This window comes from Stylophora pistillata, chromosome 2 (assembly GCF_964205215.1).
Source record: "Stylophora pistillata chromosome 2, jaStyPist1.2, whole genome shotgun sequence".
NCBI classification, from domain to species: domain Eukaryota; kingdom Metazoa; phylum Cnidaria; class Anthozoa; order Scleractinia; family Pocilloporidae; genus Stylophora; species Stylophora pistillata.
In genome coordinates, this window is record NC_142520.1 from 22,344,880 (window position 1) to 22,362,070 (window position 17,191).

The 17,191-nt window shown below is 36.9% G+C and overlaps 1 protein-coding gene across 2 annotated transcripts; it reads left to right on the forward strand.

The window, feature by feature from the left end:
• The first annotated feature begins 1,529 nt into the window (after positions 1–1,529).
• LOC148737793 (tetratricopeptide repeat protein 38-like) lies at positions 1,530–17,050 on the forward strand. 2 transcript variants are annotated; one of them, XM_088751286.1, is made up of 16 exons: positions 1,530–2,418; positions 3,262–4,242; positions 5,783–6,026; positions 9,238–9,316; positions 10,010–10,814; positions 10,958–10,995; positions 11,302–11,379; positions 11,746–11,816; positions 12,628–13,500; positions 13,615–13,686; positions 13,774–13,849; positions 13,953–13,979; positions 15,112–15,206; positions 15,906–15,984; positions 16,099–16,170; positions 16,258–17,050. In XM_088751286.1, the coding sequence occupies exons 10-16, from the start codon at positions 13,658–13,660 to the stop codon at positions 16,384–16,386; spliced, it is 507 nt and encodes a 168-aa protein (XP_088607412.1). In that variant the 5' UTR covers positions 1,530–2,418; positions 3,262–4,242; positions 5,783–6,026; positions 9,238–9,316; positions 10,010–10,814; positions 10,958–10,995; positions 11,302–11,379; positions 11,746–11,816; positions 12,628–13,500; positions 13,615–13,657; the 3' UTR covers positions 16,387–17,050. The 2 variants fall into 2 exon arrangements, with proteins under 2 accessions (XP_088607412.1, XP_088607413.1); XM_088751287.1 differs by lacking the exons at positions 1,530–2,418; positions 3,262–4,242; positions 5,783–6,026; ... (3 more) ...; positions 11,302–11,379; positions 16,258–17,050 and having other exon boundaries at positions 11,387–11,816; positions 12,628–12,722; positions 13,422–13,500; positions 15,112–16,235.
• Positions 17,051–17,191: the final 141 nt, after the last annotated feature.

A 17,191-nucleotide genomic window follows, 5' to 3' on the forward strand; every position in this document is an offset into this window, starting at 1 on the left:
AAGAGATGGGGAATGGGGAAAGGCGAAAAATATTCGTTGCCGCACTGACCTCCCCTCTCTTTTTGATCGCCGCTCGCTCGCCCCCTTTCGTAAATATTTATTTCTCTGTCCAACCTTCCGTTGCTGTAAAAAAGTCAAAGATAACACTGAGCACTCGCCCGCCAAAATTACGCCTGCTAGCTATATAAAAGGCAACACTGAGAGCATATTCCGTTGTTCTTACTTCACGCTTTCCGACACCTGTTTTCTGTTTCCAGATTTTGCTTCCTGCTATGCACCGCTGACTTCATTACAGTGGGCCGCACTTTTTCCGTGTTCTGTAATGTGCAGTTATTACAAGTAAAGGAACATTAAGCACGCTAAAACTGCATTTTTTTCCCTCGGAATGTCTTATATGCGCAGTAACTGGAGGGATCTTGACGTAAGTGAAAAATATTGGGTTTTATCTTTAAGCAGGAAATTTTGTTAACACGAGTCAACGTGTTATGCACAGTCATGGTACACTAAATAACGTTTCAGTCGTCATTTGATGTAGGTAAGTGTGTCCTACCTCGTTTATCATTAGTTGGAAGATTTTGGGAGGAACAAACTGACAACAAGTTGAATAGACCTTAACTGAAATAAATGCGTTATTTAACCCCCGGTTCAGCGTGTCCGAGCTCCCCTAGGAACTCGGAGCGAATATATTTTGTTTATGTTTTGTTTTTATAGCATCTTACTCTTCACAGTTTCACTATAATTTATTTTACAATGTGCATATTATGATGTCAACTCCTTGCCGAAAGCTTCTTTCAAACTCCTTAAGAGACTTAATTAGGTGGTTGTCTTACGTACGAAGTCAAGGGATCCCAAAAATTTCAAGTTGTCGGTGTTTTTAGTTGAAGAAATGTCATAATTTGGGCATACCATGCAAACACTGATGTCAAATATTTCTTGATTTGGGAAGGTTTGTCCTCTGATGTAGTTTTTAGAATCCCTCTGCATTTTTTGAACAAACGTGGAATACTATTATTAGGTTTGCAGTGCCAGGCATTTAGCCTTTTTGGACCATTTGTTAGACCAATGCCTTATGTAGTCATTACAAATGAAAACACCTTGTTAATTTAATTTAATTTTTTTTTAATTTTTTTTATTTTTGGATGAAGACAGGCCACTGTTCACTGCATTATAAACCCACTTAAATGATTGACTACTAGTTTGACCTGCTCAATTGGCTTATGAAGTTCAGTTATGGTACTCATTTTTTATTAGCATTTTGATGGAGTGTCCAAATAACAAAATCAAAATAATGATAACAGACATTCAGAATATTCAGTTAAAATAGACCATTTTAAAGTTGTGTACTAATGGTTGCCAAGCCTTTGATTTGCAATGAGGCTGAAGGTAACCTTGTTGTGATATAGACCAGTATCTAGTTAGCATGATAACAAAAGATTAATTTTCATTTGAAAAGCGCAATGTCTGTAACATAACAAGGTCACCCTGATGACTATTATAAGTTCGACATAACCACAGTAAAGTGTGTGCTCTGATTGGTCAACTTAGTAATTGCACCATTTGCCCATGGGTGTACGCTGCTGACATGAGCAAATGTAAAGACTAGTTTTCCACATATACGTGTTATTTTTTTTCGGTTTCATGTGATTTGCTAATTAAAGGGGGCTCTTTGTTGAAATGTATCAGTGTTAGGTTATAAAACAAGTGGTAAACACCACAGCGTACATGTTGGAGGTTTGCTTAACCCAGAGTCTCTCTCAGCTATCACCTCACATGACTCTTATGCATCTTTTGTGCATAGCAACCTCCTGTGTGCATCAATAATTAGAGTGTATGCTGTGGTGTTTACCATTTGTTAAATGGCAATGAACTATTGGCTAGGGGTCAATGAGAGCTCAAAGTAAAAACAAGCCAGTTACCGTAAGGGCAAGAATATGGGAGTGGCTGAGTTGTGTAATGCTTTTAGATTTTTTAGTCTTGTTGATGGAGAACATGGAACAAGTCTCTAGGACTTATCCCAGAGTGGGGTTAAGTGAAAGCAAAGTGATAGGGGAAACTCACATGAAAACTGCTGCATTTTTATGTATCACTTTTTAAAATAATTTCTGGGAGGAGGTGTGTTTCCTTACCACTTAAAATCATGGAGTGGTTGCCAGGAATGAAAATGTTGGTCACCCAAAAAAATTGACACAGCATTAAATATTACTTGACAACTGAACCACACTGCTAATAGCCTAGAGTAAGTAGTGTAGTTGCTTGGATTTTGAAACTTGGAATAAGGAAGGTTTCAGTTATGAATTGGAAGCATGAAGATAATAATAAACCATTTGTTCTCTGTTTTTGTAGGCTTGGAGAAGTGAAGGATTACCACTGACAAGTAGCAATGATGCAGCAAAAATATTTGATGCTACCCTAACACAGGTTGGCTTTGGTTGAAAATTTATACAAGTGTCAGGGCAAAAGTGAAATATCATAAGAATCAAACTAGTAATTTTAACTGATACAGATATCTTAATTTTTATTTATTGTGCGCAATTCTAGTATGGCAAGATATTAATTTGTTTTTATGATCAACTTGAAAAACCCTAATTAATATGTATGATTATCAATGTGGGAGAAGTGTAAATCTAGCTTTGCCCTGCCTGCAACCATTAATTGATAGCTACAAAATGAATAACAAGGAAAATCTTTATGAATATATGAGCAACTATATTTTTCTAACTAAAAATTAAGTTTAGGTGGCTACCATAAAATTCCGAAAATATTAAGCCCCTCTGTGTTCAAACCCCTCCATGTAGAAGCCCCCAAATTTGAAATGCAAAAATACCTCGTATGATAAGCCCCTCTGAATATAACCCCCTGGGATTTGTATTTGGAAATTTAATCCTTGACAATACAAACTAAAGCAAACTACACATAACCACTCTTATCAGGAAGCCTTTTTAGTCATTAAAGAATGATTCCATGCCCTAACGCAATGTGGTCAACAAGTCTTCACTCGCGCCTTGAATTCATTTGGTCCGTAGACAAAGTATTTGTAAGAAAGTTCAATCCCGTCATTACAAGATAGATTGGTTTTAGTCAACTGAGTTGATCACCAACGGTAACTAATGATTGGGGTCATGCCATATCTTCCATGTAGCTTTTTCCTGAGAAATATGACAATTAAGCCTGGTGACAACTAATGTCCTTGTGGGAAAAAATGTATCTGGTTTATTTATTTGTTTGTTTGTTGTTGTTTTTTTTTTCTTTTGGTTTAATTAGTGCACAGGATGGTATGATTGACAACAGTGCAATGGAATTGAGGAGTGTGTCTCAAGGATATTAGCAGCAGATCCCAACTTTGGCCGGTGAGAACTTTTCTATTCAGCACTTTGAATAACAATTATTGTGCAACTTTTTATTGGCATGGACTGAAGACAATTCTGGACGGAATAGTCTATTGTTTATTGAAGAGATAAGATTTAGGTAGATACTTGTGTCAAGGACATTGAATATAAAAAGAAATGTGAATTATTATCGTAATCATTTAAACAAATATTGAGTTAATTGAGTTGTTGAAAACTAATACCTCGTATGCAAAAATAAATATTCTTCCTTGGATATTCCCATTGCCATTTTAGTGATTAAGTCTTTGCACTCCTTTTAGTTCCTATCAGTAAAATTGACTGCTTGGCCAAAGTCACTATTCCTTTCCAAAAATTTGAACAACTTAGATTATTCAGTTATTGCCATATTAGTGACTGGGTGATTTAAAAATGATTTGTGGCGACTTCTAGAGAGCAGTAGATCTTGGTTATAAAGGAATATCTCTCTTATTTTGTCTATGTACATGAAGGTGCTTTTAACTTTGATTATCCTAATTGGCTAGCAATAATTGTGCTCAGTGGATGTCACATGAACCCAGAAATGGTGTAACAGATTCGAGAGAGTTTCTGTCATTCAGTGCAAGGGAAGTATTTGAGAATCTGGCTTCAAAGACAAACCAGACCTTCATTCTAAAAGAGTATTAATTCATGGTATCATTTTTGTGGAGTGTCCCATTTAAATGACATCACCTGTTTTTATTTCTGTAATGGGTCATGTGATCTTGTGTGGCTTAGACCTGATCTCATCTGGAAAAGGAATCCACACAGATCAAGAGCTGAAGAGCAGCATGCTGTCCCTTGAAGGGTTAGCTGCCAGGAGTAACATCACAAACAGAGAGAGACTGCATGTCAAGGCAGTCAAAGAATGGGCACAAGGGTGAGTGTTACAAGATGTCATGTCAATCACTGAGACAAAATTTTGACTTTTATCAAGTATTTGTCTGTTCCTTTCAGTCGCGTCTATCTAAATGGGTGACTAATCACATTTTTAATGATTGTGAAATGAAATCATATACGTGAACTGTGGATTAAGAATTGAGCACTACAGTAATTAAGCGGTAATAAAAATAAAGCGTTTACAAAAATTTCTACGCCTGTGCGGGCTTTGAATCCTTGATCTCTGAGATACTGCAACGCTTTAAACAGATTGTTCCTTTTGAACAACGTCTTTATTTATAATCACAATTTAAATTATAAATTAAGACTACCTGCAATATAGTGAAGCTTATCGAAGCAGGTAGTATGGGAAACGTGTCAATTACATATTAATATAATATTATTCTAATGACAAATAAATAAATAACAATTACAAAGGTACAGATGTCAATTACAAAAGTAAATACAAAAACATAGGTATATTAATTATGAAGCCACGAGCACATAATTCAAAACAGGAAAAGCTCAAAATACTCTTTATTTTAACGAAATCTAGTTTCTTGCCATTTCATTTATTAATATATCAATATCAGGATTTAAGAATCCTGGTCTAGAAGGATTTGAAGTAAGGATTCGGTTATTTTTTTCTTGAAACTATATTTTGGGAGCTGTCTCAAAACATCAGGAATACAGTTCCAAATTTTTGTGCTCATAGAGGAAAAAGAATTAATGGAGTGATTTAGTCGAGAGTAGTTTATATAGAAGTTACCAGTGGTAGAAGATCGTGTGTTATAATGATGAGCATCTTTAATGGGTCTAAAGGGAGCAGAAATGTTAGATGGCACGACTTTGTTATAGACATCATGCATTAAGATAGAGCAATTTTTAAAATAGATTAAAGGTAAAGACAGAATATTGGTAGAGATAAAAAGTGGAACAGCGTGAACATTTAACTTAGAGAAATTCATCGAGCGGGCTCCCCGTTTTTGAAGATGGAGTATCTTGTTTAGGTGCATTTTGGTTGCCTGTCCCCAGGTAGAGCTGTTTACAGTTATCTATGGTACAATAGTTTATCTCACAAGTTTATAGTTGTGAGCAAGAAAATATGCAAACACATCTCTCACACCAAGAATTCGCTACTAATTTTTATGCCTAAAAAGTAAGGGCGGTCTAAATTATCATCACCACCTTCGTCACTTCTGGAAGATTAAAAATATCTTCGAAGGCAAAAATTTCTTATTTGTTTTGCCTACCCACCATTATACCTACACCTACAAATATGAAATTGTCATGTACAAAACAATTTGTAAAATTTCTGCTGCAATGAGTGGCTACTGGAAATTTCTCAAATAATCCCTCTACCCTTCTCCCTTGTCATCAGCGCTACACCTCAAGAGGGTGAGTGACAAAAGGGGTACAATTTGGTTGGACAAAGAGGCTGTCCTCACCATATCCCCTTTTCCTTCACAGAGGAGCCCCTTATGGACAGCAATATGAGCAATTGATTACTGACAATATACTTCCATTCTCATTTCTCTCAGAAATACTGTCCAAGCATATCTAACGTGTGAAGATATATTAATGGAAAACCCAACTGACATGTTTGCGTTGAAGATGGCTTATGACTCCTACTTCTAGAGATTCAATCGCAAGGGTGATACCGAAATGGAAAGAAAACATGCCACTCTATGGGTAGATGGCTTAGTGCTAACTGTTCTAAGTTCTTTCAGTATTCAATCAGTGTTTAGTCTGTCTTGTGTGGAGGATCCTGCCTTTCTCTCCGAAGTAAGAGGCTAGTCAATCAATCAATATCAAAATCAATCAATACTTTATTTACCCATGTAGCGTCAATGAGCTCACAGAGCTCGTTCAAAATACGTACGTGCCAGAGAACTTGAAAATACTTGCGTGTCAGAGAGCTTGTTCTCATAAACAGCCCTGTTTGTGTCTACCTTAAAAGGTTGTTAAGTTAAACTTCAATTGAATACTGTTTTTGATAACCGTAATGACTCGCTTTAGAGCCTTAACCCTTGCAAACTGAATTCCAAGGAATTCTCAAAAATTCCCAACTATGCAAATCAGCTGTAATATGAAAAGCTTGGAATTAGTGGGAATTTCTGGGAAAGGAAGGTTCCAGTTTTGTGAGGACTTGGAATTCTTAGGAATTCCTAGGAATTCTCAGCTATACAATTACCACCTTTAAGTTAAGAAGGGTAGAATTCTTGGGAATTTCTGGGAATTGAATTTGAAGCAATATAAATAACCCTGAAATCCAAATAATTCAGAGAAATTCTCAATACCTTGAATGTGAAGGTTTCAAGACAAGGAGTAATTTTAGAGGCTTAAAACTGGTTCAATAAAAGATATGCTAAACAGAATATACCAAGACTGAGATGTATATACCTGTTCATGTTTATCATGAAATTTATTATTTAAACTAAGTTTTAGTAAATCTCAATATAAATATGCACTTTTCCATAAAGCAGCAGTCAGTTACATAAAGTGCAAATTGTCAATTTAAATCCAATGTACCCATATCACAGATATGCTCTCTAACCTCAAAGGCCTCGTGGATTCCAGTCATAAAAGGTTTTCTTGTGATGCAAAATGTCTCATGTCCGGAGATGCGCCAAAATCATAATACATAAACATAATCATAAGCATGGGTCAACGCTTCGGAATGTGCACATTAATTTGTAGGCAAAAATTCTACCGTACTATAATCGCTTCCTTCTCTTGTACAAATGTTTCTTCGTTATGAGACGCAATTGACTCTGTTGGCACCGCTGCTAGCTCAGTAGAAGCGAAACAGGAATCGAGATGGCTGTGTTGGAACGTGTCGCTGAGCCCTTGTTACAGTCAAACTTCGTTGATTTGGGTACTGGGACACTGTGATTATCTAGGTAGCTCTTATACTTCCTAAGGTGGTATCCATCTGTTATAATAATGATGGTAAAACACGTTTGTAATCACATTTAAAATTGTGATTGCCTTCTGGTTGTTTCTCAACTTTGCCGTGAACACAACTCAAGTCAGGGTTTCGAGTCTTTGTTTCCTCGACGGTTTCCGGCCACAAATCTTGCATTTGTAGTACATTCGATTGTTCTCCATTATGTTTACGTATAGTGAATTCACATCATTATTTAGTTCATCTTCAGAACATGGATCCAAGGTAAAACCATCGTCAACATCGCCGATCAGCTCAATAAAACCTTGCGCGTTCTCTTAAGACTGCAATTGGGTAAGCCAGCGGATTCTATTTACAAGCCAATGGCAATTCCCAAAATATCCACGTGATCTTACTCGTGTTGGAAACAAAGGAAATTCCATTTAGCGCTCATCTTTGAATGTACTTTTCATCCATTGATCGCCCGTGCGTTAAGTTATTCTTCTCTCGACTGTTTTGCTTAATATGACATCTCTAAAGATGGGTATTACCGTCGAGCACTGGGAAAATGAGAATAGCGTGAGTGCTGTAAATGAAAAGCAAGTCGTTGGCGCCGTGAAGTTGAAAGAAGGGACAACTTGCAACCATCAATTGGCCGGCACAAGGATCGAGCGGCCATTTAATTATAACACTACGGATTCTGAAAGTTTGTGGTGAGTACAAATTGCGATGTTTGGTACGTGATCAAACCTGATAATCGAATCGGTCACATGCGTGCCACAGTTTCTTAAACTCACGCTTTTCAATGAAATAAATCTATCAGTAGGCTAAAGGTTTCAGGATTAGTTTAGTCGCGTTTGGAATTTCAATGGCAACTGAAGCTGCGAGCCCAGCAGAAAAAGACAAACGGCTGCTTAGTCTGCAGTTTGGGATAACTTCATTGCAATTAATTATTACAGTTACAACAAGAATTTAATATTAAAAATCAATTACTTAACTGTAATAAGGCCCTTCACTCCCAAGAGTGTTCAGTCAAAATTTAGAAGAAATCTCTCAATTTCAACTTGCAGAATCGACAAAAACAAACAACATAGCATGAAGATGCTGCTTGACAGCTTACATTTGAATTTTAACACACGAGTTTTATCCAAAGAAGTTACAACTACATTAAATTAAGTCAAAGCCTGACTCAGGGAGGAAAGGATAAAATGTTATTTGTATCATTATCCCAAATTAAATGATTCCTTTCAAGACTATTTTTTGACTGATAGTATTTATTGCAATAAACATAACCCAAGCTATTGTATTTCATGAAAAAGAATCAACAGATTTTATTCACAATTTGTGTCAAACCAAAATTACTGATTCACTAGGACTATAAATGAATAGCTGTAATTGAGGATAATACGAAGTTTTCAAGAAAAGAAGAAGAAATTTCATCCTAATATTTCTGCATGTTGTTGTTAATATACAACAGCAAATAATTAACATGTAAACCTGAGTTAGCATGTAAATAAATTTGATTGACTGCTTAAATTTATAGTTGGGAGTTAATACACATATTTATTTGATATTAGTTGCCTTGAAGTATTCCTAAAATTCCTAGTAATTCCTTGGAATTTCCAGCAAGTTTTTAGATTCACAGTATTTCAGGGAAGTCATAGGTAATCTGAGTTGGAATTCCTAAAAATTCCCAGGAATTCCAAGTTCTGTTGGCTTATGAATCTGGAATTTTTTTAGAATTTCTAGGTTTTTTTTGGGAATTTCAAGGTTTTTTTGGGAATTTCTAGGGTTTTTAGGGAATTTCTAGGTTTTTTTGGGAATTTCTAGGTTTTTTGGGAATTCCTAGGAATTCCCGGTCGAATTACCGTGAAAATTCACACCTCTTATTCCCAGTAATTCCTAGGAATTTCTAGGAATTCCAAGATCCATTTCGCAAGAGTAGGCCGCGCTTGTTTACTTATTGTACCTCAAGGAAAGGCACTTATTAGAAATAGGGCGTTTATTTAAAAAAAAAAGTATGAAAAAAAAAGAAAAGAAAAACAGCAATGAGTTGAGTGTTAATCTGACAGTTTTTGAGGAAACATTAAATTACCTTTCTATCAACAGCAGATATCCTCACGGAATGTACGCGTTTGGCCTGATAGGAACGGGATTTTACAGAGAAGCGCAGAAGCATGCACTTAAGGTTAGCTTTAAAACTTTGTTGATAGCAATTTTGTGATATTTAACTTCTTAAACAATTTAGGAATAGCCTGTTGTGATCTTCATTCTGAATCATGGCTGGGTAGTGGCCTTACAGTCTACATTTCCTTGTTGTGCTTCACATGATACTTCAATGATGTGGTTGTGTTCATTGCTTGAAGAGGCAGACTTCACCATTTTGCAGTGAAAACGCTGCAGTGATTACCACATCGGAAGTGGTTACATCCTAAAACAAACAATGGTATTCCAATGGTAGTGTTTTTTTTTTTTTTTTTTTCTTTTTTTCTTGCATTAATTTTATCTTGCGAAGGGTCTTGAATTGAATCCAAGAAATTGCTGGAGCACTCATGCAGAGGCCCATGTTATAGAAATGGAAGGACGTTAGGATAAAGGAATTAAATTCCTTAGCACGACCTTGAATGACTGGACTGTAAGGCCTACATACGGTGAATTGTACGTAACGTTAGCACCGCTGTCTTGCGCATGATATATAAATTTTTCGAATTTTACCTAACGTTAGAACCGCTGTCCTATGCATAATATATAAATTTTCTGCTGTTGCTGCCATTTAGATCTGGAGATTGAAAGTAATTGGAAGGGTCGCAATAAGTTAGATTTAGAAGCCTTGGGCTCACATACCGAGATAACAGTCAAGTTTTTTTTTTTTTTTTTTCAGCTTGCATTGGCTCTTTATACCAAGAGTAAAGTTACAGGAATTTTTCCTTCAGGGGATTTACAGAAAAATAAGCTCACACCCATACAATAATTCCGCGAGACACGGCCTTCAGTTTGAGCCCCATTGAGATTTTGGGCAATTGTCAGAAAACCCTAGCCTCAGATAACGGTACTACAAAATCAATCAATCAATCAATCAATTTATTTAACGTGGTCAGAACGCTTAGCTAAAAGCTAGTTTACAGGTACGCCACGAAATAAAAAGAAAAAAGGAAATTATAAAGCCTTGTGAAGGTATATAAATTTAAATAAATTAAGAATTAAGAACTAGAATATATAAAATGTAAAATGTAATCATTAAAAACAGGCTAATATTAAAATATAAGAATTTAATAATGATAATACCAGCAGGAGTTCTTTTTCTTTCCCGTGGTATGCAGTACGCCCTTAGTATTCCAGCACATGCTGTGAGAGACATCGAGCCGTTTCAACACACTTACTTCTCTCTGCCCTCCGATTGAAGCTTCCCAAGCAACAACAACAATAACAACAACAACAACAACAACAAAAGGACCACATTATTCCGTATGAAATTACACAGACCCGAAACCGGGATGATTAGAGAGAAAACAGTTGGGAGCGGAAGGGTTGGGGCTTATGGCCAATGTTCAGTTCTTCATTTGTAAAAGTTAAAGATGTTCGTATTTCTTCCTTTCTTTCTTTCATCCTTCAATAACCCTGTGTAGATGGGAGCTATGCTAGCCTGTCACAATTACTGGCACTGGGCGCTATACCACATCGAAAAGGTTGTTATCTCTTTCTTTAAAGTTAATATAATTATGGTTTTTGTGTTTGTTTGTTTGTTTGTTTGTTTGCTGCTTTGGTTTTCGCATTTGTGTTTATTTTTTTTAGCCATGTTTACGATTAAACGCCAGCTTTTCTTTATTAGGGAGAACATAAGCCGCATTGGACATTTATGACGAGGAGGTGTAGTGTAAACATGATCGATAACCTGTGTTTTATTTTGTTATTTTTAATTCTCATCCGATCACATCTTATTCGTACATACATGACCATGTCAAATTAAGGTTATTTTTATGCCAATTTGTTTTTTAATTCGCACATTACTTGGCGATTAAAATTATAATAATATTTTTTTTCTCTAGAAATGCGAAATACTTCATGTGTGTTTGTACAGTATCGTACACCTAGAGGGTAAATGCATGACAGTGACCTCGTTATGGCACTATTTGAATTAATTTTAACTGTGTAGCTTTTCTTTCTTGGTCAAAGGTTGGGAACGTTGCCATTCTGGTGCCATGCTTGACTTAGTGGATGCTTCCTCACTGCTCTACACACTTCAGATGGAAGGTAATGAGATAACACATACCTGCAGATGTGTTGGGAATATCATTATTTGTTATTTTGTCGATCAATCGTTTGATCTATCAAATGATTCATAAATCAATTCATGGCACAATCAGTTCTACTAATCATTTGGCAGTCAGTCTACTAATTATTCAACCATTCAATCAATAATTTATTCAATAGATAGATTAAGGTATTATTCACATAATCTATGAATCAATCGAGATTAAGCCTTAAAAATTAAGCATTATTAGTCATTGTAATGCAATTATTGTATACTGAAATTATTGGCATGGCTGAATTAAACGCGCGACGTGATCCATTTTGTTTTACGATGTTTTTTGTTGTTTGTTTGTTTTTTTCCTTGAGGTGTTGATGTTAATGATTGGTAGAGAGAGCTGTTTCATTTGTGGGAGTCACACACAGATAATCACATTCTGGTACGTGCCATACGTTATGCGGAGGTGTAGCATACAATAAATTATCATCTTCATATGCAAGTTGAGGAAAGTCGCAGGTGGTTACTGCAATGTCAGCAAACCTTGCAAAATGCCAATTACAGTCCCTTTTGAGAAAGCTCCGATGTGACATTTCTTAATGGTTTAAGGGAACCTCCACTCTTGTAACAAATAGCACTCAAACTATTCCAAATATACTTTTCAATACATCTGGTTTGAAAAGAGTTGTCTTACCAAGCATTCTGCCTTTTTTCTTTTTTCTAATCTTTTACTTGTATGCGAGGTGGGAAATGTGTATGACAGTGTCAGTTACTCCTGAAGAGATTTTGGCCATCTCCTGGAACTCCTTGTATATGTTTGAGCGCCCGACCTCTGTATTTTGATAGTAACCGTTGGTTTCAGTTCTCAAGAGTTTCAAAAGTAATCCGGGACTACCTATATTTTGCCTCACTCTGTTGGGTGATTGGTCTAGAAAACCCTGTACACCTTTTCAACCAATCAGATGCAAACCTAGAACCAATGGCAAACTGGGAACTCCTGCGTTTTCCCGCGCCTCGGGCAGTTCTAATTTTGAGTCCCCGTTGGTTCTAAGTGATAGTTCCTTTCCTTATGATAGGCTGATGTGATTACTTTGGTTTTCGTTGACGATACCCAAGAGAGAATCACTCTCTTTTCCTGGGTGGTCTTGGACAATGAAAAATACAAGCCGTTGCTCTCAACCAGACCTCTCATTAGCTATTGTTTAATTGATTGTTTTACATATTTTATTTAGCTATTAACTTTTTCTACTCAGGTTTTCAATGATGTTCATGTGTTGATGTGTGCACTGGGAGCTAAGAAGGGAGATGCAACACTAACTCTAATGATGTCACTTAGAGACTTTGTGAGGTAATATGGGAAAAAAAGTGTTGAAGAACGCTCAGATCAACAACCTGTCATTCAGTGAAAGAGTGTTTAGTCATCTCTGAAACGTCGATGGATTTTTGGCATTCTGATTAACTTACTACACTTCCTTCGATGTTAAATACCCGTAGACTTCAGTTATAGTTATTTGTAACCGACCATATCACCAAGCACTTTCCCAGGAACTGAAAAGGAGACCACGAGGAGCGAGCGGCAATTTTATTATCACTATCTGCAAACGAGATTTGGCTGTTCCCGCTCGTGGTCGTAAAGTTATTTCAAGTGACTGGTTTTCAGTGAGAGGGTCTCATAAAAAGAAACTAACTGAGAGCGGCGATATATTCAAACAGTAGAAATATTCTTGAACTATCGTACTAGAAGCGCGTTTCGTTAACCTTAGGTTAAAGTTTGTTCACGTATTTAAGCAGGTGACTTTCGTATCTACTAATATAATTATCCTGAAATTCTTCGTCTCTATACGAGACGTTTTCAAGGGAGAAAGGGACCTTTAGAACGGGGGAATCAAGCCCTAAGTTATTTGTCATCTCGATTAATTTTTTCATTAATGGCTCATGTTCTACTAAGACATTAGCTCGATCGTTATTATGACTTAGCCTTGCAATGTCTATTTTTTGTTTTTGGTTTTGTTTTTTGTTGTTGTTGTTGTTGTTGTTTTTTTCGCAGGGATGGCTCAGGAACAAATTGCGAAGTATCTAGAGAGGTTGATTTGACCCTCTGTGAAGCATTTGAACAGGCAGACAAGGTATATTCACCTCTTTTACGCTCTCCCAACTTTACTTCACTAAACACTTAACGAACTTATGACTGGAACAATGAAATTCTTGAGGTTTAATTTTGTGTCTTTTTTTTTTGAAAGGGAAACTTTGACAGAGCTGTAGACATTTTAAAGCCCCTCCGTTATGACGTTGTCAACATTGGGGCCAGTAACGTACATGTTCGTGTATTTCATTACAATTCATTGTCGTTAATTAGTGCAACTTGTGGCAACGTCTCTTTGGTTTCTTTTCTTTGACAGAGCGGGACATCTTCAACTTATTCCTGGTTCAGGCTGCTCTGCATTCATCGCGAAAAGAGCACCATCACTTGGCAAGGTAAAGTGCAGTTTCTTTTGTATAAACCTATATCTTCTTCATATCTAAGTTAGATATCTGTTTATCCTAGCATATGTTAATAGGTTTTTTTTTTTTTCTGAAGAATTTGGTCACAAAGATTCAAGTTATGGTAAGATATTCTGGTAACCTGTTATTCTCCCCCAAACCTGTTTGAGTCAAGGCTTTTGAATTGTAAAACACCCCACCCAAGGCTCGACACTAGCCAAGTGGCTAGTGACAACTTAGAGTGTTGCAACAATTTCAGTTCGTTTTCTAGCTCAACTGGTCTGTGGAAATTGAAAACCACTTGCCAAAACTAAATTTCTACTAGTCTGTGGCTAGTGAGCTACCGTCAGTGTAGAGCCCTGCCATTGGAACCAGTTAGAATAAGGTCGACACGCAGGCGTGATATTCAAAAGTTATCACTTCTTTAATTTAGATCTAATGCGTGAAATATAACCCATAACGGAATTGAACTGAATACTATTAAGCGACACCTGGGCTGAGTCTTCAGCAAAGTGAGATGATTTCTGTTGACACAAACGTCAAACTTTTCGTTATTGTTGAGACCCTTGGGCTAAAATCAACTCTTTGAACACGATTCATAGATTAAGTGTGGCCATTCAGACGAACACTACCCAGCTCCCAGTTCAATTTCTTTGGCTCAAGCTGAGAGTGATTTTTACATATCTATAATCACTATAATATAAGATATTACATATCTTTTTTCTAATCTTTTACTTGTATGCGAGGTGGGAAATGTGTATGACAGTGTCAGTTACTCCTGAAGAGATTTTGGCCATCTCCTGGAACTCCTTGTATATGTTTGAGCGCCCGACCTCTGTATTTTGATAGTAACCGTTGGTTTCAGTTCTCAAGAGTTTCAAAAGTAATCCGGGACTACCTATATTTTGCCTCACTCTGTTGGGTGATTGGTCTAGAAAACCCTGTACACCTTTTCAACCAATCAGATGCAAACCTAGAACCAATGGCAAACTGGGAACTCCTGCGTTTTCCCGCGCCTCGGGCAGTTCTAATTTTGAGTCCCCGTTGGTTCTAAGTGATAGTTCCTTTCCTTATGATAGGCTGATGTGATTACTTTGGTTTTCGTTGACGATACCCAAGAGAGAATCACTCTCTTTTCCTGGGTGGTCTTGGACAATGAAAAATACAAGCCGTTGCTCTCAACCAGACCTCTCATTAGCTATTGTTTAATTGATTGTTTTACATATTTTATTTAGCTATTAACTTTTTCTACTCAGGTTTTCAATGATGTTCATGTGTTGATGTGTGCACTGGGAGCTAAGAAGGGAGATGCAACACTAACTCTAATGATGTCACTTAGAGACTTTGTGAGGTAATATGGGAAAAAAAGTGTTGAAGAACGCTCAGATCAACAACCTGTCATTCAGTGAAAGAGTGTTTAGTCATCTCTGAAACGTCGATGGATTTTTGGCATTCTGATTAACTTACTACACTTCCTTCGATGTTAAATACCCGTAGACTTCAGTTATAGTTATTTGTAACCGACCATATCACCAAGCACTTTCCCAGGAACTGAAAAGGAGACCACGAGGAGCGAGCGGCAATTTTATTATCACTATCTGCAAACGAGATTTGGCTGTTCCCGCTCGTGGTCGTAAAGTTATTTCAAGTGACTGGTTTTCAGTGAGAGGGTCTCATAAAAAGAAACTAACTGAGAGCGGCGATATATTCAAACAGTAGAAATATTCTTGAACTATCGTACTAGAAGCGCGTTTCGTTAACCTTAGGTTAAAGTTTGTTCACGTATTTAAGCAGGTGACTTTCGTATCTACTAATATAATTATCCTGAAATTCTTCGTCTCTATACGAGACGTTTTCAAGGGAGAAAGGGACCTTTAGAACGGGGGAATCAAGCCCTAAGTTATTTGTCATCTCGATTAATTTTTTCATTAATGGCTCATGTTCTACTAAGACATTAGCTCGATCGTTATTATGACTTAGCCTTGCAATGTCTATTTTTTGTTTTTGGTTTTGTTTTTTGTTGTTGTTGTTGTTGTTGTTTTTTTCGCAGGGATGGCTCAGGAACAAATTGCGAAGTATCTAGAGAGGTTGATTTGACCCTCTGTGAAGCATTTGAACAGGCAGACAAGGTATATTCACCTCTTTTACGCTCTCCCAACTTTACTTCACTAAACACTTAACGAACTTATGACTGGAACAATGAAATTCTTGAGGTTTAATTTTGTGTCTTTTTTTTTTGAAAGGGAAACTTTGACAGAGCTGTAGACATTTTAAAGCCCCTCCGTTATGACGTTGTCAACATTGGGGCCAGTAACGTACATGTTCGTGTATTTCATTACAATTCATTGTCGTTAATTAGTGCAACTTGTGGCAACGTCTCTTTGGTTTCTTTTCTTTGACAGAGCGGGACATCTTCAACTTATTCCTGGTTCAGGCTGCTCTGCATTCATCGCGAAAAGAGCACCATCACTTGGCAAGGTAAAGTGCAGTTTCTTTTGTATAAACCTATATCTTCTTCATATCTAAGTTAGATATCTGTTTATCCTAGCATATGTTAATAGGTTTTTTTTTTTTCTGAAGAATTTGGTCACAAAGATTCAAGTTATGGTAAGATATTCTGGTAACCTGTTATTCTCCCCCAAACCTGTTTGAGTCAAGGCTTTTGAATTGTAAAACACCCCACCCAAGGCTCGACACTAGCCAAGTGGCTAGTGACAACTTAGAGTGTTGCAACAATTTCAGTTCGTTTTCTAGCTCAACTGGTCTGTGGAAATTGAAAACCACTTGCCAAAACTAAATTTCTACTAGTCTGTGGCTAGTGAGCTACCGTCAGTGTAGAGCCCTGCCATTGGAACCAGTTAGAATAAGGTCGACACGCAGGCGTGATATTCAAAAGTTATCACTTCTTTAATTTAGATCTAATGCGTGAAATATAACCCATAACGGAATTGAACTGAATACTATTAAGCGACACCTGGGCTGAGTCTTCAGCAAAGTGAGATGATTTCTGTTGACACAAACGTCAAACTTTTCGTTATTGTTGAGACCCTTGGGCTAAAATCAACTCTTTGAACACGATTCAGAGATTAAGTGTGGCCATTCAGACGAACACTACCCAGCTCCCAGTTCAATTTCTTTGGCTCAAGCTGAGAGTGATTTTTACATATCTATAATCAAGTCAGAAAGACGGGGGAATTTATGGCACGGGGTCACGGGGGGGATAGGGTGGGGTACCATTTGTGTCTCAGTTCCTGACCTTGCTAATGCATTTTCTAAAGTGTACTTTATCATCTTAAACAATTCCGACAAAAATTTTTTTACGCACGCTAGCGGTTT

Coding starts and splice junctions, on each gene's coding strand:
- LOC148737793 (XM_088751286.1), top strand. CDS start 13,658: ATGACGTTGTCAACATTGGGGCCAGTAAC. Junction 13,980..15,111: donor TCACAAAGATTCAAGTTATG/GTAAGATATTCT, acceptor TTTTCTACTCAG/GTTTTCAATGATGTTCATGT. Junction 15,985..16,098: donor CATTTGAACAGGCAGACAAG/GTATATTCACCT, acceptor TTTTTTTGAAAG/GGAAACTTTGACAGAGCTGT.